This window comes from Sinohyriopsis cumingii, chromosome 13 (genome assembly GCF_028554795.1).
Source record: "Sinohyriopsis cumingii isolate HCF-2022 chromosome 13, ASM2855479v2, whole genome shotgun sequence".
Lineage (NCBI taxonomy): Eukaryota > Metazoa > Mollusca > Bivalvia > Unionida > Unionidae > Sinohyriopsis > Sinohyriopsis cumingii.
Window position 1 is genome coordinate 4,927,374 of NC_142973.1, and position 26,535 is coordinate 4,953,908.

Below are 26,535 nucleotides of genomic sequence, written 5' to 3' on the forward strand. Positions count from 1 at the left end.
TAAATTGTATGCACCTCTAAACATGCTTTGATGGCTAAATTGTATGCACCTCTAAACATGCTTTGATGGCTGAATTGTATATACCTGTTAACATGATTTGACAAATATTATTCAAACTTGAAAAGAACTTGCTTAAATTGGTTTGGTGCAAATAACATACAATACATTCTCAAACAAATTTTTAGTATAAAACCAATTTCTAAGAGAAATTTTTTCATTTGCTTGGCTGTATTTTTTAAAAAAAATTATATATTGGTGAATAGGTTTATTATTATTATTATTATTATTATTCTGAATGTTCATATTTGTTTATCAACGCTATAAGTATATGTACATGATTCACACATTCCAGTACCTATCTCCACTTCCAAATCAATATAAAGAATATTCACCCAGCAGTGATAGCTTCGTTTTGATTTTTAGCGCTTGATATCAGGAATGGCAACTCATCTGAAATGCTTATTGTGAAAGGGGTCCATTGCATATTGCATATATATTGACCATGTGGGTTTAGCATATATGGGTGAGTATCCATCTGGTGAAAGGAAATAAATATATTGTTGCCTATACATGTACATGTTACTATGTGTATGCATGCGTGAGTATATGTGTGTATCTGTATAGAAATAAGTTCCTTTGTATGATTGCCTCACGGTAGATTAGTTCTTCAGCTACTTACGTTACACAAACGTAACCATGACAGCACATACTTCCTCCAACAGATATACTGCTTGCCATGTAGAGACTCTCATATGCCAAAAAACTGAATTAAACAAAACATAACCAAACTAAACCATACCACTAGGCAGGGAAGTTGATGTGCAAACCTGAGATTGACAACTTCCATTTAAGAAGGGGGGTCAAAAGGTGGGAGGGTTAAGATCTTCCCCCATTTAGTCCAAGATGGTCGAGAGTCACTTTCATTCTTCTGCTGAATATACATCTAGGGAGTAGTTGTGAATTGAGTCCCCATTACCCCAATGTCTCCCACAAAACAAACATTGGGTACTACCCACCAGGAGCAAGAGCTGGACAAAGATGTCCTTATCGATTCTAACGTGTTTGATGAAGAGCATGCCAAGGTGTCATGTCCTCCCTTGACGTAACCCCTCTCCTCCCAGTGGTCAAAATGGCAGAGGATTAAGATCCAGAGCACCATCTATACTGATCAAGGAAAGAAGATCATATATTTGGCAGTTTTCGATAAGGATGAGCAAATGATAGTAAATTGGAATGCAGCCCCAGGGATGGGGATTAATTGGAGATCAGGTGAGGCATAGGTAGCTGTCCAAAAAAGTGTTGATATTTGTAATGGCATCCCTCTCTAGTTATATTTATTTTAATTTTATTTTTCTTTGCTATTTTCAGCATTCAAGATGGAGCAGCAGCCACATGATAGCATATGTGCCGTCAGCATTCATGGCCAAAATGACAATGATGATGGCACTGGAAGTGGAATCCTCATCAACTCCCAGAAGGGACTTGTTCTCACTCATGCAACTCTTTTGCAGCCCTTTTTATCTGAGGATTCTAAAATTCTCAAACATCTGCATTCCACAGGATTTGTGAAGGGAGAGGACTTGAGGCAAATTTTTGGTGTCAGCATCATATTCCCTTCAAATTTATTTCACTTAAATGGTTCAAAAAAATTGCAGGTACAGAGGTTGTCTCCATCTGCATTGAATTCTAATCTTCAGGTTAATTCTAGTCATTATGATAAATTCTCTGGATCCATTATATGTGTTTTTAAATGTCACTCCCTTCAAAAAGTTGTTCATAAACTACTCCCATCAGATAACTGGAAATTTATTGATAATGTCTCAGAAGATTTGAAGAAAAATTCAAAACAAAAGGAAGAAAGTCTATATGTTTTGCTTCCCTGTTTTGTTCTGCTAAAGCTTCAGAACTGGACACCACTTGAAACCAGCTTTTTAGCCAAAGATTCAGCCAATATTGTCCAAGGAGATATGGTCGAAATATGTGCTACTCCCTTTGGTACTTTGAATCCAAAGATATTTTTAAATTCACGAAGTAGAGGCATAGTCAGCAACGTGGTAGGAGAAAGGAATGTTTTCATTTTGACAGATGCCCGTGGCATACCTGGCTCAGAAGGTGGGGCATTGTTTTCCTGTGACAAAAAACAAAGGTAATGACTAGTACATTGGTCCCCTACATTAAAATCATTTTTATAATGTGGTACAGTGGATTTCATTATATGTGCTAAATTTTCTTCTACTGTTGCTGCTTATTTCCAATTTAAAATACTATTAAACTGTGTTTTAGCACTTCTGTTATACAGCCATGTTGTAATATTCCTCAGCATAAGTGGTGTTGTAAGGATTCATATCGATATCACACTATTTCATATACCAAGTCGCTGTCAGAATATCCCAATATATACTGTATCGTGAGTGTGAAAATTCATTGATGCAGTAACACTTGAAGGTGATGTACCATGATATCCATGAATTTGAGAAAAGAACTCAAATTCACCAGTTTTGTCCCTTTAGTTGAAGTATTATAGATTTTTTACTTTTTTCTTCCTGTTTTTTTTTTTATCTGCTAGACATTGATCACCAGATTGGTTCCCATACTTACTGATAGCAAGAGAACCACAAGCCTTGGTGACAAAGCTTCTGGAGGCCCTGAGTGGTCAAGTGGTCTAAAGCGCCCACCGTTACGGATCACTGCCATCTCAACTCTGTCTGCATGGGTTTGAGTCTCGGGCGCAGCCAAAGTGGGTATGTGAGAAAGCTTGCCAGTAGCTTCTTGTGGGTCGGTGATTGTTTCTGGGTCTTTCTGGGTTCTTCCTGCACCATTAATACTGGCCGCCATGTATAGCCTGTCTTGTGCTGAAAAATGGCGTTAAACTCTATAACAACAACAACAACAACAACAAAAAAGCTTCTGAACAATTTATTAATCAGATATAGTTAGGTACAATAATGAGTGAATCATATGTTGAACATTTCTGTTTTTTATTTCAAATTAGGGTATGAATTGACAATTTGTCTAAATTGTTGATTTACTGCAAGTTCAGAAAATAACTTCATAATACTCTGCCAAATTAGTAAATGAAATTTTAAAGAAAATCCCATAACTGTATTAAGGCTCCTGTCCAAAATATTTATGGTTTCTGGGATTAAATAAATTCAAAGGCATTGTACAGTTAATAACAAAACCAAATACAGCAGCTGCAAAATGGTCAATATACATTTTTGGTAGTACTAGTCATGATACATTTTGGTAGTACTAGTCATGATACATTTTGGTAGTACTAGTCATGATACATTTTGGTAGTATTAGTCATGATACATTTTGGTAGTACTAGTCATGATACATTTTGGTATTACTAGTCATGATACATTTTAGTAGTACTAGTCATGATACATTTTGGTAGTACTAGTCATGATACATTTTGGTAGTACTAGTCATACATTTTGGTAGTACTAGTCATGATACATTTTGGTAGTACTAGTCATGATACATTTTGGTAGTACTAGTCATGATACATTTTGGTAATACTAGTCAAGATAAGGGGCCTCAAGTGGCCGAGTGGTCTAAAGCGCTGTCTGTTACGGATCACTACCATCTCACCTCTGTCTGCGTGGGTTCGAGTCTTGGATTCAGCCAACGTGGGTATGTGAGAAAGCTTGCCAGTAGCTTCTCGTGGGTCGGTGGTTTTTTCCGGGGTTTTCCCAGGTTCTTCCTCCACCATTAATACTGGCCACCATGTTTAGCTTTTCATGTGCTGAAAGCTGGCGTTAAACCCTACAACAACAACAACAACAACTAGTCAAGATACATTTTGGTTTGTACTAGTCATGATACAGTTTGGTGGAACTAGTCATGATAGATTTTGGTAATACTTGTCATTACACATTTTGGTAGTACTAGTCAAGATACATGTTGCCATTATCTTCCCAAGAACCCCACAGCTAACTGTGTCAAAGGCTTTTGTCAGGTCAGTGAATATTGGGTACAGGTTGGAGTTCTGTTCGTGACACTTCTTCTGAAACTGATGAAAATTGCAACACCATGCCTGTGGTACCTCATCATTTCTTGAAGCCACACTGACTTGCAGGCAGGAGTCCTTGATTGATGTAATACACAAGGCAATTCAGCAGACTTCTGGTAAGGATTTTGCTGGCTATTGACAGCAAGGAGATGATCCAATGGTTGTCACAGAATTTTCTGTTGCCTTTTCAGAAGTGGACAATAGATGCATCTTTGTACTCCTGGGGAATAGTACCTTGAGTCCACATTGACTGGGAAAGTTCAGTCAGTTTCTGTGCCATGTGCTAGTTAACCTTGATATCTACACTTATTTTTAGGAGTATTCCATTTCAGCTAAAGTAGGTATATATTTCAGGCTGGACATTATCTTGAGGAATACTCCAAGCTAATGTAGGTATATATTTCAGTGCTGGACATTACCTTGAGGAGAACTCCAGGGTAAAATAGGTATATATTTTAGGGCCAAACATTACTGTTTGGAATATTCCAAACTTAACTAGGTGCATATTTCAGGGCTGGACATTACCTTGAGGAGTACTCCAGGCTAAAGTAGGTATATGTTTCAGGAATGGACATTACCTTGAGGAATACGCCAAGCTAATGCAGGTGTATATTTCAGGGCTGGACATTAAGTATGAATTGGGATAAGTTGGTGGTGAAATGCAACTGCAGCAAATAAAAGCAGCCATCATTGGTTCAGAGGAACTCTGGTACAGAGCGGCGCAAGCACCATCGCTGAGACCATTGCAACCCATCGATGGAGATGGCTCTGCCACGTCTGCAGAATGCCCCCTGACTCACTACCAAGGGTGGCACTGAGATGGACTCCACAGGGGAAAAGGAACAATGGCAGACCCAAAGAGACCTGGCGCCATACCGTGGAGCGAGAACTCAAGACCAGAGGCCTCACCCTGCAGACCGCCCCCATAACAGCAGCCGACAGACCAAAATGGTGCTCCCTTGCTGTCGCCTCAAGCACCAGACGGCGCAGATAGGATTGATTGATTGATTTTCATTGGTTCAGAAGAGTCAGTGAAATCTTTTAAGTTTGTCCAAAGTTGAACTGATTTGCAAATGTTGGTGTAATTTCTTAAGTTCACTTTTTTTACTTGTTAAAATCATTAAGATGGTATAAATGAATAGATAGATTAGTCCGCCTGTCCATTCAGATAGTTGGATGCAAATTATGTCCAGGTGCAAGTTTCTGTTACTTTTGGCAGTTCTTTACTTGCCCTTCATGGTAAATACTTATGTTAAATCTTTGCAGTTGTTGTTGTTGTGGGGTTTAACGCCATTTTTCAGCACATGATAGGATATGCATGGCGGCCAGTACTAATGGTGGAGGAAGAACCCTGGAAAACCCCGGGAAGAACCACCGACCCACGAAAAGCTACTTGCAAACTTTCTCACATAACCACAGTGGCTGGATCCTAGACTCGAACCCACACAGACAGAGGTGAGATGGCAGTAATCCGTAACGGAGAGCACTTTAGACCACTCAGCCACTCAGGGCCCCAAATCTTTGCAGTTAACTTCGTTTCTGACAGTGTAGATTATACAGCCATGAATTTTAAGGACTAGGGCTTTTGATCATCCACCAGTAAAGCAGATGAGACAAAGCATTCCATGTTTTTTTTTCTTCTATTCCAGATACCTTGTTGGTATGATAATTGCCTCCCTTTGCTGGAGGACCAATGAATGGATTGGTCTTACAATGGTTGCCTCCATTACAGAGATCCTAGACAGTTTGAAAGGGCACTACAGTAAATCTGCCTCCCTTACAGATATCCTAGACAGTCTGAAAGGGCACTACAGTAAATCTGGCAGCCACAGCTCTTTGACAAACATGCAGCCATATTATGGTATTAGTTCACATAGCTTATTTTGTCATGCTTTTCAAGCCTTACCATACCGGTAGTAATTATACTTGGAGTATTTATGATTGCCATTTCATAGGTGCAGTATATATATAGTAGGTATATATTTCAGAATCTGACTGCGAACTGCACACTCGGATCTGCCATTGCATATTGTGCAGGCAGGTAAAATCATTTGAACAATCAACATAGATCCTGATCTACTGGCAGGTCAATGTCTGTGTTGTTTGCAGTTGGTATCGACTTACAATCAAGATGTACAATACATAAATTATTAAAAGTTTTGGTCCATGATGATAATAATTCAAGAAGTGAGTAATAAAGCATCAGCAAGATTTATCATATGATGTCTCTGGATCTATTTCATTCTAATTAATGATGTCTTAATGGATCTGTTTCATTCTAATTAATGGTGTCTCTCTGGATCTATTTCATTCTAATTAATGATGTCTATGGATCTGTTTCATTCTAATTAATGACATCTTAATGGATCTGTTTCATTCTAATTAATGATGTCTCTCTGGATCTATTTCATTCTAATTAATGAAATCTCTCTGGATCTATTTCATTCTAATTAATGATGTCTCTCTGGATCTATTTCATTCTAATTAGTGATGTCTCTGGATCTGTTTCATTCTAATTAATGATGTCTCTGGATCTATTTCATTCTAGTTAATGATGTCTCTGGATCCATTTCATTCTAATTAATGATGTCTCTCTGGATCTATTTCATTCTAATTAATGATGTCTATGGATCTGTTTCATTCTAATTAATGATGTCTCTGGATCTATTTCATTCTAATTTAATGATGTCTCTGTGGATCTATTTCATTCTAATTAATGATGTCTCTGGATCTGTTTCGTTCTGATTAATGATGTCTCTGAATCTATTTCATTCTAATTAATGATGTCTCTGGATCTATTTCATTCTAATTTAATGATGTCTCTGTGGATCTATTTCATTCTAATTAATGATGTCTCTGGATCTGTTTCATTCTAATTAATGATGTCTCTGGATCTATTTCATTCTAATTTAATGATGTCTCTGTGGATCTATTTCATTCTAATTAATGATGTCTCTGGATCTGTTTCATTCTAATTAATGATGTCTCTGGATCTATTTCATTCTAATTTAATGATGTCTCTGTGGATCTATTTCATTCTAATTAATGATGTCTCTGGATCTGTTTCGTTCTGATTAATGATGTCTCTGGATCTATTTCATTCTAATTAATGATGTCTCTGTGGATCTATTTCATTCTAATTAATGATGTCTCTGGATCTGTTTCATTCTAATTAATGATGTCTCTGGATCTGTTTCATTCTAATTAATGATGTCTTTGGATCTATTTCATTCTAATTAATGATGTCTCTCTGGATCTATTTCATTCTAATTAATGATGTCTCTCTGGATCTGTTTCATTCTAATTAATGATGTCTCTGGATCTGTTTCGTTCTGATTAATGATGTCTCTGGATCTATTTCATTCTAATTAATGATGTCTCTGTGGATCTATTTCATTCTAATTAATGATGTCTCTGGATCTGTTTCATTCTAATTAATGATGTCTCTGGATCTGTTTCATTCTAATTAATGATGTCTCTGGATCTATTTCATTCTAATTAATGATGTCTCTCTGGATCTATTTCATTCTAATTAATGATGTCTCTCTGGATCTGTTTCATTCTAATTAATGATGTCTCTGGATCTATTCATTCTAATTAATGATGTCTCTCTGGATCTATTTCATTCTAATTAATGATGTCTCTCTGGATCTGTTTCATTCTAATTAATGATGTCTCTGGATCTATTTCATTCTAATTAATGATGTCTCTCTGGATCTGTTTCATTCTGATTAATGATGTCTCTGGATCTGTTTCATTCTAATTAATGATGTCTCTGGATCTATTTCATTCTAATTAATGGTGTCTCTCTGGATCTATTTCATTCTAATTAATGATGTCTCTGTGGATCTGTTTCATTCTGATTAATGACGTCTCTATGGATCTATTTCATTCTAATTAATGATGTCTCTATGGATCTATTTCATTCTAATTAATGATGTCTCTGGATCTGTTTCATTCTAATTAATGATGTCTCTGGATCTGTTTCATTCTAATTAATGATGTCTCTGGATCTATTTCATTCTAATTAATGATGTCTCTCTGGATCTATTTCATTCTAATTAATGATGTCTCTCTGGATCTGTTTCATTCTAATTAATGATGTCTCTGTGGATCTATTTCATTCTAATTAATGATGTCTCTGGATCTCTTTCATTCTAATTAATGATGTCTCTATGGAGCTATTTCATTCTAATTAATGATGTCTCTATGGATCTGTTTCATTCTAATTAATGCCGTCTTTATGGATCTGTTTCATTCTAATTAATAACGTCTCTATGGATCTGTTTCATTCTAATAAATGACGTTTCCATGGATCTGTTTCATTCTAATTAATAACGTCTGTATGGATCTGTTTCATTCTAGTTAATGACGTCTCTATGGATCTGTTTCATTCTAGTTAATGACGCCTCTGTGGATCTGTTTCATTCAAATTAATGATGTCTCTGTGGATCTCTTTCATTCTAATTAATGATGTCTCTATGGATCTTTTTCATTCTAATTAATGATGTCTCTATGGATCTGTTTCATTCTAATTAATATTCATTGACAAGTCTATAAAAAGTGATAAGAAAAATTGTTCACACCAATTTGAGGAATGTTATCAATATTTTTGGTTATTATTAAGGCTGTCATTGTGGGAGTCAGTGTTTTGAAAGCCTAACTGACTGTTTCTCAAACATGGTCTTTTGCGGAATCTTGCATAATTTAGAATATCTAGAGCATTTTATCAAAGACATCATGCACCACTTAACAGTGCTATAAAACTATGGCTTAGGACTAGTGACATTTTCTATGTGGAAATCTACTTGGCCAGTAGAGCTTTTATGTGCTATCAAAAGAAAATTAAAAAGTGAAAGGCTTCTTGAGTAGTTCTCAGAGGAAGAAGGATCAATGCTGAATTTTGACATTTTTTAAAAACTCTTTCATATCTATTGAACTCCCCTTTCTCATTATGCTAGCTCTCGCAAAATTGGTCATTTGCAATCAGTTTTGCATTTGTGAACATCTGCCTACAATTCAAAAATGTGTATGGGTAAAGTACAATTCAGTAACAATGCCTTATTGTAGCAAACATTTTCCAGTGACCAAAATCCTTTGTTATCTGCAGCAGCTTTCAGGAGTGTTGACTGTGAATTCATTCTTTGTAAGGGGTAGGTACTGCAAGAGTGAAATATGTCATCCCCCCATATCATATCCAGATAAAACTTGTATTGATAAAATATGCATTTGTTTTGCAACGTTGTTTAAATGTGTATATTTCCATTAGGTTCTGTTTTTTTCTTTCTTTCTGACACCTAATATTGTTTCATTTAAAATGTTTCACTCATGTTTATGTTTAACACTGACTTGCTTTCAAAATCTTGCCTGAATTTATTCATTTCTTGATCATTTTCTTCACCAAAATGTTATGCAAACATTTGGCACATTAATAATAGCCAGATGTTGCTGCAGGGTATAGAGAACAGTTAAAATTATCAAAATGTCACTGACGAAAAACAGTTTTGCTTATGTATCATTGGGGGGAGATTAATTTATGTTAATAATAATTTACAGATGGCATTCTTTATCATGATGATTGACTCTAAAATTTGATACATGAATAACATGAGAGAGAGGTAGCTGTATAGTACACAATGTTTGTGGCACTGTTCAACATATATAGGACTTATAGGTTACTGCATTTGTATTGGAAAATATGAACATTTTTTTCTGACAAATATGAATGAATATTTTTTTTATAGCTTTCTCATACCGTGAAAAATTATCATAAGAAGCAACACATCACCTGAAGTGGAAACTGCAAGGATTAAAGTCAGATTTTTTTCAAATCTGCACCAGTCATGCTGATTCTTACTTTTGACCCCCATTTTATCATCAGTTTGTCCAGGAATGAGATCAAAGTGCACTTGAATTTCATCCATGTTATTGATCATATTGTCGGCGAAATCATCTGTATCCCATCTGACCTTCACAAATTCATCAAATGATTTTATTTTCTTCAAATCTTCTGGGCAACTTTGGGTTTTCAATGTCCGTGAATGAAGCACTATATTGTGTCACTTTAAAAATTGTTCCATTTTTTAAATTTATTTTTAAAATTGCCATGAATATCTCTGAAAAGTTAGCTTCCATATCTTGGCCATCTTATATATTAAAAAAATAAATAACAACAACAACAACTTGTCGGCACACTAAAAAGAATCCAAAGTCGGCATCCGAGGTTGGCTTGCTTTGTAATAAAAAAAACCTTTTTTTTTGATGTCCTGTTGGTAAGTTCAGAGAATGAGTTTACTGCTCGCTGCCAGTTGTTTATCAATTTTATTGCAAGATGCGGTGGAGGGTGCACAAATTCAATACAAATTTATTTCGTTTATTAAGCCTTGGGACATACGACGTAGGTGAAAAAGTTTCCCTATAAGTTCTGGGACAGGAATTCTTTTTAAATTTTATCATGTCCCAACATATACGGTAAATATGGTATAAACTTCTGACCCAGTTGTTAGAAATTTGAAAGTTTATATTTATAAAAATGACTTACACTGCTCAAAGCTCTGAGTATCTTTTGTAATTTGTGACAAGGGGAACTTTCATAGCTCAAAGCTCTGAGTATCTATTGTAATTTTTAACAAGGTGGACTTTCACAGCTGAATGTTCAGACTGAGTAGTTATTGTACTTTATAACAAGGGGGTGTTATGTATATTTGATTTAATTTATATTTAATTTAATTTAAATGTTTGTTTGTTAGTTTTAAATTATGATAATAGTACTCTGGGGATCTAAATAAATTAATGGAGTACCATTATATTGAGAGAGATAGCCAGGTTAAACATGCAATTAATTTAGTTGTTCCTGTCCCACTCAATGAAGAATTAAGTGAAGGAATACCATCGGACTCTACTGATTTTGGAGTGACAAATCTTAGGAATTTAGAAATTATGAATGATCTGGACCAAAAACTTTCACATTTGCAACAGCAAGAAAGGAATGAATTTAAACAGTTATTATTTGAATATGAGCACTTATTCCCAGATGTTCCTACAAGAACAAACAAAATTTTCCATGACGTTGAAATTGTAAATTACAAACCTGTGAAACAACACCCATACAGGGTGAACCCTCTCAAACTGGAATACTTGAAAAAAGAAATTCAGTATTTGCTGGAAAATGATTTCATAGAGCCCAGTGAAAGTGACTGAAGTTCATCATGTATACTTGTTCCTAAACCAGATAAAACTTTCCATATGTGCACTGATTATAGGAAGGTGAACAGTGTGACTAAAACAGATTTATTTCCATTACCAAAAATCGATGACTGCATTAATAAAATCTTAAATGCCAAGTATATCACCAAAGTTGACCTTCTGAAATGATTTTGGCAAATTCCACAGACTTAAAGAGCAAAGGAAATTTCGGCATTCATGACTCCATATGGAATTTACCAATATAAAGAGATGCCATTTGAGATGAAGGGTTCACCAAGTACTTTTCAATTTTAAAATGAATATGATCACCTCTGGTCTAGATAATTGTGATGCTTACATCGATGATGTCATCATCTACAATGACACTTGCCAAGAACATTTAGCAACAATTCGGAAATTCTTTGACAGACTCACTGATGCAAGTTTGACAATTAATTTATCCAAAAGTGAGTTCTGCCATGCTTGTGTAACATTTCTAGGACAAGTTAAACCAATAGATGCTAAGGTCAAGGCTATCGCTGAATTCCCTGTGTCTGTTAAAAAGCAACTGATGTGATTTTTAGGTATGGCTGGATACTATCAGAAATTTTGTTCCAATTTTTCCATAATTGCTGAAGCCCTGACAAGCTTATTGAGCAAGAAAAACAAGTTTCTTTGGACTGAAAATGTCAGGAGGCTTTTGAGAAGTTAAAAGCCATACTTAAAAGTGTGCCAGTTCTTACAGCTCCAAATTTCAGCCAATCATTTAAGCTGTCTGTTGATGCAAGTGATGTCAGGGTTTGAGCTGTATTGATTCAAGAAGACGAAAATGGTGTTGATCATCCAGTGTGATATTTTTCTAAGAAATTAAATAAGCACCAAAGAAATTATTCAACAATCGAGAAGGGATGTTGGCTTTGATATTGGCATTACAACATTTTGAAGTTTACATTAGTTCAGTTCGTTCTTTGATTATTGTGTTTAGTGATCACAACCCCCTTACTTTCATTGGCAAGATGAAAAATAAAAATCAAAGACTACTAAGGTTGAGTTTGTTGTTACGGGAATATAATATTGACATCAGGCACATCAAGGGAAAAGACAGTTTAATAGCAGATGCACTTTACCATGTATAGAAATGTATTATTTCTAGTACACCTTGTATAATTCATAAGAGTTCTTATGTTATTTTGTTTTTAAAAAACCCTCATATATAATTAATCTATGGTAAAAAGAAAGCTTTATTATATAAATCTTTCTTTTTCTTTATGAGAGGAACTGTTATGTATATTTGATTTAATTTATATTTGATTTAATTTAATTGTTTGTTACCGCTCCAGTGGCCTAGTGGTTAGAGTGTCCGCCTTGGATGCGGGAGCTTGTGGGTTCAATCCGAGTCATACCAAAGACTTTCAAAAATGGTACTAACAGTTGCCTAGCTTGGCACTCAGCATTAAGAGATTAGTGCTAGGACTGGTCGACCTGGTGTCAGGATAATATGACATGGTGGGACATCATGCTACATGTCTGCAGCATGATGCCCCAGTGCTAGACATCACTATAAACTGCCACACTGCAGACATCATAGCAGTACGACTGAAAAATTGTTAAAGCTATGTTAAAAAATCCAAATGACACAATTGTTTGTCAGTTTGTTTTTAATTTTTTATTCCATTGCATGCTATTGTAATCTAACTTTATTTACTGGATTTGACATTTTCCAGAAATTCAGTTTGACCTGACTGTTTTCATAAACACTTAATAATAGAAACTTTTGTATCTAATGCTGACCTAGTTCCTGACCTTGATTCAGGATCAGTAAAAGTTGAAGTAAACAACTTGCTAAATTTTTTAAAAAAATCTTTCTTAGTGTCAGATTCATAAAGTAGAATCAAGGCCATACTGGAAGTATGTGATGTTAGGCATGTAAAAAGCTTCTATGCTGTTCTAGAAACATGATCATGTGACCCTCTTACGGGAATCTGTTTTGCATCTTAAATTAGTGGATAACTATTTTCTATAGAGAATTTAGTCAGTTGGGCTATAATCCATTGACAGTTAAAGGTGTTTTGTTTTGACTAGTTTGAGTTGAAATTCTATTTTATGTAATTACTTATTCTTTTCCCTGGAAAATATTTAAGTGCTCATATAGAATTCATGGCCAAAGTCATTTATTGAAATTTGCTTGGAATCCAAAATGGGAATATTATTTACTGTGGTTCAACAAGGAACTGTTGAAACATCAAGACAACACTGACTATTGCATATGTCATCATCCTTCATCTTGGATTTTTTATCAGGACCCCAACTCAGATTCATTTAGGACTTTTTATTTCTAGGACTTCTATTTTTTTAATTCTTGGATTATTCTTGGATTATTTTTGGGTTTGATTCATAAAACTGTAAGTTTTTGTTCTCATTTTTACCTTGTTTTTCTAGGGAAATAAATTGTTTGTTAAATTTTACAAATCTTGTTGTCTTCACTCTTTTCTTGTTACTGTTTTAAAGAGCCTAAAATGTAACAGTCTTAATTTAGTGTATAACTGTTTTCTATGGAGAATTTAATCAGCCAGTCTTTAAGCCATTGACACTTAAGTTTGTTTTGTTGTGACCAGTTTGAGTTTAATTTTTAATTTTTTTCTTCAAATCATTTGGATTCTAGGAGATTATTTATCCCTGGAAATACTTGTGCTCTGAATTAATTCGTGGACAAAGACAGTTATAGAAATTTGCACAGATTTCAAACACTGGAATATTATTTTTTGTGATTCAACAGAGAACTGTTGACCCATCAGTATGACGCTAACCACAACAGGCATCATCGTCTTCCATTTTGAATTTCATCGGGATTCGAACTCAGTTTCATTAGGATTTTTTATTACTTCCACTTCTATTTATTAATTCTTGGATTATTTTTGGATTTTATTTGTAGAACCCTAAGTCCTTTTTTCTCATTCTTACCTTGTTTTTCTTTAGGGAAATAAATTATTTGTTAAATTTTACAAAGCTTGTTGTCTTCACTCTTTTCTTGTTTTGTTTTGTAAACATAACAAGGGACTAACACTGCTGAAAGCTCAGAGTGAGTAGCTATTGTACTTTCTAACAAGGGGGACTTACACTGCTGAAATCTCAGTGAGTAGCTATTGTACTTTATAACATGGGGGACTAACACAGCTGAAAGCTCAGAGTGCGTAGCTGTTGTACTTTATAATAAGAGGGCATTCACACCTGAAAGCTCATAGTGAGTAGCCACTGTAATGTATTACAAAGGGGACTTTCACTGCTGGAAGCTCATAGTGGGTAGCCACTGTAATGTGTTACAAGGGGGACTTTCACTGCTGGAAGCTCATAGTGGGTAGCCACTGTAATGTGTTACAAGGGGGACTTTGACTGCTGAAAGCTCATAGTGAGTAACCACTGTAATGTATTACAAGGGGGACTTTCACTGCTGGAAGCTCCCAGTGAGTAGCTACTGTAATGTTTTACATGGGGGACATTAACTGCTCAAAGCTCATAGTGAGTAGCTTCTGTAATCTGTTACAAGTTTGGACCTGTCATAGAGTTCAAATATGATTACAGTTTCACTCTCATGCCTAATCTATTTCAGGAGCACTGAACAATGAGTCCAGAATATTACCTATAATTAGTCATGTACCACTGATTTCTGTTGGGAACACATGGGGCTCAGGAGTCATACTGAATGCTGGCCCAAGATTGGTATTGACTTGCAGTCATGTTTTGAAAGGGTCAGATGTTGAAAAAGGTAAAAAGAAAGGTTTTCATTTGTTTCTTTCATTTATAGCTTTTTTTGGTCTGAAAATGCATAGGAAATACCTTTGTTATGTCAGTGCACTTGTTTTCAAGGCAGTGAAATTAATATAAAGATCTACACACACTCCTAATATCATGAATATTTGTAAATTAAATAAATTTAAACACTTCCTGTTTTCTAGTAGCACTTCATTAAATTGGATTCTAACTTGCATGTGTCTCACTTAATTTTTTCCCAGGACTGGAAATAAAGCAGTACATATATATTTCAATAAATGCTAGTTTGGTTCTGCATACAAGAAGAACTTGTTCTATCAGTGAAAGCACATTTAACCTTTGTACTCTATTCATGAAGTGTTTAAAAAATCTGCACATTAACAAGTGCACCCTTCAAAATTGTAGATCTTAAAATAATACCCATGTATAAAAAATTGGACATCAAGCTAAAAGAATACTTGTTTGAAGTAATAGGCAAATATTATATTCCAAAGAATTAATGGTTAGCTCATAATTTATTCCAAAAAAGTAAATAAGCAGAAATTCATGAAAGAATTTTGCACATGCTCTTAAGTTTGGACTGAAGGTTTCTATATTTAAACTGTGAAAAGAACTGTCATCATACTGAAGTAAAAACATGCAGTGAAAATTCACTCTCATTAACTCATTTGTTTAGATAGGCCAGTAATTATGGTCCTAACATGTCCATTCTAATATTGACCAAACAACTATATACTGTCCATAGTCCTTTTTGGACTTGATTTAGCAGTGTTGTGTTTGTTTAGAAAAGTTTTTCATTATTTCAAGTTTTAATTTCATTGAGGATATTTCGTGTCAGACATATGATTCAAACTAATGAAGTAATAGAGTAGTGGCTCCCAACCTATTTTGGCTACGACCCTAAAAAATATTTTTTCTGAGCCTCATGAATCCCGTTTCCGCTATTCCAGAATGTCTTCGCAACCCTAACTTTGGGCCACAACCTGGGTTTGGGAACCACTGTAACAAAGGGATAACAACACTATGTTTTAGATTTTGCTAATATATGTTGGTAGCTCTACTGTTGCAAATTTAGTTCTATTGGCTGCACATGAGTTGCAGTGATAAAACATACAATTTGATACAGTATAACCACAGCTTCACATTAAATCTGGCAACAGTGCACAAGTGTCCCAATTTTAGCACATTTTGGAAAAATCTTACAGGCATTTTGTCAAGATATTTTATACTGGTAAAATTATTCAAGGTATCCATATATACACATGCTATAGCTTTTGCTTCATTTCGTTTTCAGTGAAATTGTATCTGAACTACAGTCAGACCCCAGTGGATGTAGATATTGTGTACCAAGCTCCATTGACCTCCCATTTTGACCTTGGTTTGTTGTCAATGGCTACAGAGCAGCCACCTGAGCAAAAATACAAACATGCAGTACTGGAAGTGCCAGATATTTCAGAGGGTAAGTAATAAAATTAATATAAAAATTATTTGCTGCTTGTATCTGCGATTCTGAAAGAGACTAGTTTTTTCATCGTGTTCAATTTGCCATCTTCTTTTCTCAGTTGTTTTTCTACCACTTGCAAAATATCCATTGGAAGAGGAATTCAGAAGATGGAAAATCCATGTTAATGTAAATACCAGCACAGTTTGCAGGTTTTGAATTTCTTAAATGTGCATTTTATGGGTTTTGTCTTGTCAACTCCATTTTGCATCGAAATATTGCCCTTGACAATTCGCTTCCTATCTTTGCATTTGAAATTGGTTCATGGCTCGAAATTGACACTATCAAGTTTTCCTTTTGCTAATTACAATTCTGAAATGCTTGTAAATTGCAATACATGTTTAATGGAAACTTTTACAGCTGTTAAAAGTTTGTTAAAAGTATTAATTTTGAGCCCAGTGCTTGGCAACCAGCATAGCTCAAGAACCATTCAAAATATTCTAATGCAATTTGGTATGAATATTGCCTCAAAGATTTACATGTGCTTTCATGGGTAACTCCATTTTAGACAGAAATATGCCTCTTATCCAGCAAATTCTTGTCTTCACGTGGAAACTTTGAATGTTGCATGCAATCAGCGTAGCTCAAGAATAAAAACATTGAACATATTATGATGGGTCTTGTTCACACTGTTTAGTGCAGAGTTATGACCCTTGTAATCAACATAATATTGTTATATGAAATGTTGCTTGTAATCATCATAACTCAAGAACCATTCAATATGAATTCCAATGAAAATTAATTTGAACATTTTAGATCTGTTTTTATCAGTTTTGTCTCTGCTACTCCAGCTTAGACAAGAGTTATTGTCATTGTTATGTCAAGTTCAAATCTTTGCATGTGGTGTTTCTTGCATTGATGAAACTTTGGAGGTGGATTTCAAGCATGTCATAATTTAGAGGAGTCTTGGTCTTGTGCTGACATTGGTTTCCCAGCACAGGTTCTACTGTGTAAGGTGTTACAGAACCAATTGTTTTGAGCTGATCCCTTTTATTTATTAGCTTCAGTTCTGAACTGCTAAAACTGGAGTCAGTTTATAAGTTCTATTAGTTAACAGTATTCAAGCCAGAAATTTCTTAAATGGGGAGGAGCACTGTCAGAGTTGTGATGTCATGATGATATTGATAATTTCACAGTGAGATTTATGAACTTTTTTTTGCAACTTGTAGTCAGATAAGTAGAATATATAAGGAAAATAAAGTTAATCTCAAGTGGACAGACATTTTAAAAGAAATAAAGAATCTAGGTAAAAGAGAACAAGTTGAGAACTGATATTTTGTGTAGTGAACTGATTTACTATGTACACATTATCTTAAAATTTTAACATGTCATCAATGTATGCTTGTAATAATAATTTCAAAATAACTTTAAAGTTATAATATATCATTTGGAAATAAAGAAAATATTCTAGTTCTAGCTTGATTTATTACGGGTCTATGCTCTTAAAATAAGTAATAGAAAAGAGTGAAGACAACAAGCTTTGTAAAATTTAACAACTAACTTATTTTCCCTAGAATTCAAAGTGAAAAATGAGAAAAATGAACTTATGGTTTTACGAATTAAATCCAAAAATAATCCAAGAATTAAAAACACAAGTCCTGTCAATGAAAAGTTCTAAGTGAGCCAGTTCAGATCCAGATGAAAATCCAAAATGGAAGGTGATGACGTCTGTAATGACCTATGAAGTGCAGATGTGTCAACAGTCTTTTGTCGAATCACATAAACATTATTCCAGTTTTTAATTCAGTATAAATTCCAGTAAATGTCATTGTCCAAGAATTATCAGAGCACTTTTGTTATTTCCAGGGAAAACAGTCACTTGAATTCAATAATTTGAAGAAAATAAAATTCAGCCCAAACTGGTCACAACATAATACAAGTTTATGTGTCAGCTGTTAAAGCACAACTGGCAATCCTTTATCATAACATCAGTTATAAGACTAGCAGAAATGCAAAGCAGATTCCTGGATGGGGGTCAAGAGTTCATTCTTCTGGAAAAAACAGAAGTTTATTACATGATATGATCTTGACTCAACTTAATGATTCTTACTCTGAGAAAGAAAAAATAATAATAAAGTTGTTTACCAAAACTGTCACTGATTTTGGAACAAGGTCAGAAACTAGATACACTGTTTCTTTTCTGGACAATGTCAAATCCAGTAAACAATGTTACCTTACAATAGCATGTAATGGAATTAAAAATTTAAATGCTAACAAACAAACAATTAAATTAAATATACATAACAGATTCCAAACACCACAAGTTAACATGGTTACTTAATAAAGAGATCAACAGTTTAATGTAAATTACAATATTTGACAAGATAAGCACAACCATCTGTGCAAATGCACCACCCACACCCCAGCCCTTTTTTGTGGGTGTGGGTGAAAATTTTAAGCCAGTTAAATTCCATCTGAAAGGATATTTTTACCATTACAATTTTCTTGTACGATATGCATTTTATTAGTAGACTGCAGTTTTTGTGCTTTGTTGCTATTTAGTTCTACAGGCCTTAAACCAGAAGAACTTGTGGTTTTTCATCTGTTGTCCATCATTCATCTGTTCTTTCACATAAGATTGTTATCACTACTTGTTCTACTTGGTGTTGCCTTGGAACATTTCACATGTGCACACATGTACACACAAACACACATGAAAATGGTGCTGATCTGATATCCAGTATGGCAGAAATCTTTTAAAATGTTTTAGCTATGGCTCCTGAATGGAATGTCATATTAACATTGGGGTTTTACCAGAAGAATTCTTATGTCTTGTTGGTCCTAAAAATGGAGAGTCATATTGAAATTGGGTTTTCACCAGAAGAATTTTTATGTCTTGTTGGTCCTAGAGGAAAGTCATATTAACATTGGGTTTTCACCAGAAGAATTCTTATGTCTTGTTGGTCCTAGAGGAAAGTCATATTAACATTGGGTTTTCACCAGAAGAATTCTTATGTCTTGTTGGTCCTAGAGGAAAGTCATATTAACATTGGGTTTTCACCAGAAGAATTCTTATGTCTTGTTGGTCCTAGAGGAAAGTCATATTAACATTGGATTTTCACCAGAAGAATTCTTATGTCTTGTTGGTCCTAGAGGAAAGTCATATTAACATTGGGTTTTCACCAGAAGAATTCTTATGTCTTGTTGGTCCTAGAGGAAAGTCATATTAACATTGGGTTTTCACCAGAAGAATTCTTATGTCTTGTTGGTATCAATCTAATGGCCATCTTGAAATTCTGTTATTAATACTCCTGAATGGATGCTCATATCAGTATGAGGTTTTCACTTAAAACTTCTAATGATGTCAAATTAGTGCTAAATGAAAATGTTGTCTATCTAACATCTACCGTATTTGCCAATGTATAATATGATACTTTTTTACCAGAAAATCTTAGGTTCTTCTGAATCGACTTACATATGGATTATATTATCTGAATCGCTTAGTCGTATTTTTTGTATGGAAAATAATTCTCCAAAAGTATGAAAAATAATGTTTAAAAATATTTCATTTTGGGGAAGAGATCATATATGAAAAAATATAGGATTCCACATTGAGTATTTTAAACAATTATATGATCGTCAGTATTCAGAATTAACATACATCAGATGTAATTGCACTAAAGCAGCATGCACCAGTAATGTACGTTGTTTTATAATATACGTTGTTTAAATATGTTTACTTATATGTGCATTAGAATTGACAAGTTAGAAGATGAATAACCATGACAATGACATGTTCTATCACAATTTTCAACTTGCACCTAATGATCAAATAAAACATATGCTCCACTAAGAGAGAGACAGAAAGATGTCTTCACGATTGTAAATCTGTATTTTATTGTTCATTTACCTGAGCGCTGATCTTACTTATATACAAGTGCAGTACCATATTCCATTATCAGTTCATACCACTAGGTAAGCAATTCCTTCTAGTTATCCATTATTCAAGAATCACTTAGCATGGTTGTGGTATTTACATTCTAATTAAATATACTACAGTATGGTTGTGGTATTTACATTCTAATTAAATATACTACAGCTGTATTCAGTCATTCCAAACTAAGACATTTTGAAGTCAAGATTTGGTAGACCAGATCAGGTTAGCGAGGCTGCCAATAGGGAAATGAGGCTACCCATGGGTATTATGAATACCGTACCATATAATGAAAGGAAATGTCAGGTGGTTACTCATGTACATTTCTCAGCCGTTGACATCTTTTGAACTTGCTGATGGAGCTGACAGCAATTTAAAGTAACATCTAGCATCAGCAAAGATAAAAAACAATTGCTGCCTAAGTACAGGAAGAGTACATGCACTTTAAAAAAATCGTATTAGTTGGGAATAGAGTAATATTCTATTATTAATAAATACCACCAGGTAAGCAGTTCCTTTCAGTTGAGGTTAACACTTCCATTGTCCAAAAATAACCTGGCTTTGTAGTGGTATTTACATGCCAATTAAAAATGCTGCAGCTGTATTCAGGTTTTACAAGCTAACACCTGTTAGAGGTCAAGATTCAGCAGACTAGATCGGATTAGTGAGGCTACCAATAGGGAAATGAGTCTACCCATGGGATATTATGAATATGGTACCATATAATGAAAGGAAAGGCTTGTTGTTACTCATGTAAATATCTGAACCAGTGACATCTTTTGAACTTGCCAATAGAACTGTCAGCATCAGCTTATATACGGATAAAGGATGGACAATTTTCAACATGGGATTTTCACCAAAAGAAAATGATGTTTGCTTTGAAAATGGTGTCAATCTGACATCCAATATGTCCATAACAGAATTTGAAAATCTTGTCATCACTGAGATGGTTTGATCACTCATTTGTTCAAAGGAAGAAAGTTTTCCTTGAATTCCTGGACATTCTTTTCACCAAAGAGTGCATCAGTCCCATCAAGTGACATTTATTCATGCAGTATGTACATTCTTTTTATTTGTACAGTACAATACTATGCAGTATGTACATTCTTTTTATATGTACAGTACAATACTGTGCAGTATGTACATTCTTTTTATATGTACAGTACAATAATATGCAGTATGTACATTCTTTTTATATGTACAGTACAATACTATGCAGTATGTGCATTCTTTTAATATATACAGGAAAATACTATAGCTCGAAGTACTGCTTATATATTGCAGCTGAAATTACATCTTCTGATCTAGCATTAAATAGAAAGTGTCAACTTCAACTCTGAGCAGGATCAGTTATATTAATGATATGATTCTGCATCTGATTAACTGACCTTGTTACCACTTCTGATATCATTTTTATCTGTTGGGTATTAAAAAGGAAGGCATTGCTGCATGAAGAATTGCTGAAATTGTTGGAAAAGCTGAATCAGCCAAAGTGAGGTTTTTGAAAAATGTCAGTGCAACAGGTTCTATAGAAAATCTCGAACAGTGGCCAGCCATGATAGCTTGGTGTTCATGGTGAATGGGTCTTATTTTAGCTTGTAAAATGACACATCTGGCAAAGTTTAGTGGAGCAGTTTGTTGAATTTAATCAGCCAGTCTCCTTCCCATTATGTTCAATAATTGTCCAGAGCTGATTGCATTTGAGGGAGTTTTTTTTAAGCTTTTTATATGGAAAAAACTCTGTCTCTAAAGTGAACAGTATTTGGCAAAAATTAATTGGTGTAGTGGAAAATTAGGTTAGACCCTGCATAATGGATCAGAATAGAATGATATTTAGCAATGACTGTCAGGTGGTGGTTAGTCAAGGTAATAGAATAATGTGTTGAGAGAAAATGTGACAGATGTTACCTACCCAGTTGTCTTGAAACATATGATTAACAGCAACCGCAAGGGAAAATTTCCATGATGTTCTGGGGCTGCTTGACATACTGTGGTATGGGCCATTGAAATGTGATTAACAGCACCTGCATGGGACAATTCCATATGTTCTAGGGCTGCTTGACATACTGTGTTATGGGCCATTGAAACAAGTGATTCACAGCACCTGCATGGGACAATTTCCAGATGTTCTAGGGCTGCTTGACATACTGTGGTATGGGCCATTGAAACGTGTGATTCACAGCACCTGCATGGGACAATTTCCATATGTTCTAGGGCTGCTTGACATACTGTGGTATGGGCCATTGAAACATGTGATTCGCAGCACCTGCGTGGGACAATTTCCATATGTTCTAGGGCTGCTTGACATACTGTGGTATGGGCCATTGAAACATGCAATTAACAGCAACCGCAAGGAACAATTTCCATATGTTCTGGGGCTGCTTGACACTCTGTGTAATGGGCCATTGGTGAAAATTGATAACAGTTTATACAGTGATAAATATATCCAAATTCTGGATGGACATTTGTGATCTGTTCTTACAAAACACTTTTCCAGTCCAAAAGCAAACAGTAAATGTAATACAATTGAACTGAATTCATTGAATGTTCTCTACTTGAAATTGAGGAGAGAATTTCAGTTACAAGTGGATTTGTAACAATGTTATGCAGTGCTCTGATGTTTCTTTGTTTTTGATATCTTTTACATTTTTCAGTGGAAGATATTAATGCATTAATTAGACATCATAAGTGATAATTGATAACAAGAAAGATCTTGGTTTTAAAATGTGTCCTGAATCAATTGCATGATACAGTTTGTTCTATATAACACTTGGAATGGTGTATGTTTTTTGCATAAGGAATCTGTAATTTTTAATGTAAGTTATTGTTTGTGTATGATTCCATGTCCTATTTTCTTTATCCACAGGAGACTTCGTTTATGTGGTTGGTCATGCAATATTTGGACAGAGATACAACATGCCACCTTCTGTAACAGCAGGAGTTGTATCCAAAGTGGTAACAGTAAACAGGGTACCAGTAATGATACAGGTACAGGTCTTAGTGGAACCCAGTTAGTACACTTAGTGGAACCCAGTTAGTACGCTTAGTGGAACCCAGTTAGTACGCTTAGTGGAACCCAGTTAGTATGCTTAGTGGAACCCAGTTAGTACGCTTAGTGGAACCCAGTTAGTATGCTTAGTGGAACCCAATTAGTACGCTTAGTGGAACCCAGTTAGTATGCTTAGTGGAACCCAATTAGTACGCTTAGTGGAACCCAGTTAGTAATGTTAATGGAACCCAGTTAGTATGTTTAGTAGAACCCAGTTAGTACGCTTAGTGGAACCCAGTTAGTACACTTAGTGGAACCCAGTTAGTACGCTTAGTGGAACCCAGTTAGTACGCTTAGTGGAACCCAGTTAGTACGCTTAGTGGAACCCAGTTAGTATGCTTAGTGGAACCCAGTTAGTACGCTTAGTGGAACCCAGTTAGTACACTTAGTGGAACCCAGTTAGTACGCTTAGTGGAACCCAGTTAGTACGCTTAGTGGAACCCAGTTAGTATGCTTAGTGGAACCCAGTTAGTAATGTTAGTGGAACCCAGTTAGTATGCTTAGTGGAACCCAGTTAGTAAGCTTAGTGGAACCCAGTTAGTATGCTTAGTGGAACCCAGTTAGTACGCTTAGTGGAACCCAGTTAGTACACTTAGTGGAACCCAGTTATAACATAATTGTCGATATTTATATTCAATTTGGATCTGAAGGATGATATACTCTTTATTTCATGTCCTTAATTATGAAACATTGACATTGATGAATATATAAACTGAGCACGTTTTGGCATCAACATCATTATAGTAAACAATGCTAATGTATGCTTGAATCACTGTAAATTTGCAGTCTTCATAAAAGATATAAACAGGTTTGTCAGAAACAATAACCAACAGATAATTGTTAGGTTTCATGAAGATCTTCACAAATGATCAAAGTTAATGCTGGTTATGTTAGTCACATTTACATGATTTATCAAATTTTCAATTTTAAAGTTTCTTTGTATATTAAGGATTTGGAACTTCTAAAACAACTTTTACCAGGCTTGCAAGTTGCAATTAGCTAATTGGTTTGTTTAATAATAATATGCTGCAACCAGGAATAGTTGTAACTTAATATATTCTTATGATACACTGAGTACCATACATATCTACATATAAGACGAGTCCAACTGCAAATTGTATACACCCAGATGTGCCATCACATGGCAGATCTGGGTTTGTGCAGTTTCTTAGGAGTAATCAGTAGAACAAACAGCATAGACCCTGATGTGCATGCACATTATGCTATGGCACATCAGTTCTTTTTTTTTTTACAGTTTGACTCCACTTATTAGCAAGTATATATGGTATATTAGTTCATCAATTGTTGTAGAGTACTTTACATTGTTGGTGTGTTTCTAGCAGCAAGTTCCCCTTCAAAACAAAAACACGAATTTTTTTAAAACAGGTCGAGTTAACATACTTTTTATGTAATGAAAACCCAATTCTGGGTGTACTAAGTCCGTATTGAAGACTACCAAAGTGTCTTTTCCTTGTTGGCTGTTGAACTGCCATTACAAACAACACAGAATACAAGAAAATTGGATTGTCAGACTACATTGATTAAATGTTTATAGATTCTATGCATGCAAGCAACTTTAAAACATAATTTGCCCTCTTTAAAATAAACACTTTTGTACAATTTGCTAATTAACTTCTTTAAGTAGATTATGTACCTTCTGTTTTGTCTAATTGAAATAATACTAAAAGAAATATTGGTACTGGAATTGGTAATTAGGAAGTCTAGTATTGTCCTGGAATCATATATGACTGGTTCAAAGATAATAGTTTAAAATAACTTCAGCCATCAGTGATTTAAAGGCTGAAGTCAGAAAATGTTGAAATTCAGGAGAATGGCACTTAAGCCTATTTGGACCAAGGTTGTAGTGCTTCAAGCTGGTCAGTGATAGGCCTATTGTAATCAACATGAAATGTGGTCTTACTCCTCCCAGCTCCCTCAACTTCTTGGAGATAGCTATGCAGGTGCACCTATATTGTTAAGATTGTTGCGATGATTCAATAGTAAATGAAAAATACCTTACATTTTTCTAATAAATGTGGATGTAGTATCAGTGGGGATATATTTACTCAACTGATTCGATTTTGGGCTTGGAAGGATTTCATGATGCCTTCTGTCTGTTGCTAACAATGGTTTATGTTTCTAAAAATAAGGCACTTTCAATATTTACCTTATCTGACCTTTTTAAGCTACAAAGAGATTCAGGATATGTAAAGGGACATAACCAATACCGGGAGGAAATTAATAGCCAGAGTGGCTGCTTCCTGGGATATAGCTTGGTCATTTTGTAATGCTTCCAAAAATGTAATCATTTCAAATGAAGATGCTCATGAAATATAATTGCTTAAATATTTTCTCAAAATATTATATGAATTTTTTTTATCAATTCTTTGTTAAGAGATACAAGCACAGAGATGCAGTCAATGTATGCAAGTGCACAGAATTTCCAAAATTTGTACATGGAAGGCAGTGGTGCATGAAAACTCCAACAAATTATTTTCAAGTCATGCATATAAAAATGTACTTGTTTAATATACAAGATTTATTTAACTGTTAACCATTAAAGATTCTGTTGTTGCTTTAAAGTTGCATTCATCAATGAAGTTTCACAAAAGGATGTTTCAGATACATGTATAATACTATCATACAGGTTAGAGAATTTTTAATTCTTACAATACGGAGATTCAAACCCAGGTCCACAGGTAAGCAGCACCCATCACCTTGCCTGCACACATGAGCCCATATTCCCTCATGACTAAGCACACCAAAAAATGGAAAGGAATCCAAAATGACTGTGTATAGATACATCAGAATTAATTACTAGATCGTCATGCAAGTGTGTCTGCTACACACGATTCCATATAACACCGATTGAGTAACATCATTTTTAAACAGTATTTTGAGGTGGTTGACCATTGCTGGATTAGATCTCCACAAATTGTCCAAAGCCCTCTGCCCATGTGTCAAAGATATGTTTCCACATGAGTAGAGGCTACCTTGGTGATTCCCCGCAGTTCACCTGACAAATAACTTCTATTTTCAGGGCTATTACATAGTTAAATAGTAAAATCCTGTTAACAGCTCCTCGACTTTAGCATGAAGTTGGTTGTTTGCAATGGTAGCATTGTAAACTATGAGCATGG

The 26,535-nt window shown here is 34.9% G+C and overlaps 1 protein-coding gene across 4 annotated transcripts in view; it reads left to right on the top strand.

Moving 5' to 3' along the window:
• LOC149784878 (peroxisomal leader peptide-processing protease-like) overlaps positions 1–26,535 on the top strand; it is a 60,241-nt gene that overhangs the window by 21,178 nt on the left and 12,528 nt on the right. For 3 of the 4 annotated variants that reach the window (XM_089978458.1, XM_089978460.1, XM_089978459.1), the window contains exons 2-6: positions 1,369–2,146; positions 5,668–5,879; positions 14,811–14,966; positions 16,266–16,430; positions 23,213–23,334. In XM_089978458.1, coding sequence (XP_089834584.1) covers positions 1,377–2,146; positions 5,668–5,879; positions 14,811–14,966; positions 16,266–16,430; positions 23,213–23,334 — 1,425 coding nt within the window. In that variant the 5' untranslated portion in view covers positions 1,369–1,376. Of the gene's footprint in view, positions 1–95; positions 1,270–1,368; positions 2,147–5,667; positions 5,880–14,810; positions 14,967–16,265; positions 16,431–23,212; positions 23,335–26,535 lie in introns of those variants that run through there. The other variant, XM_089978457.1, reaches the window with a different exon arrangement.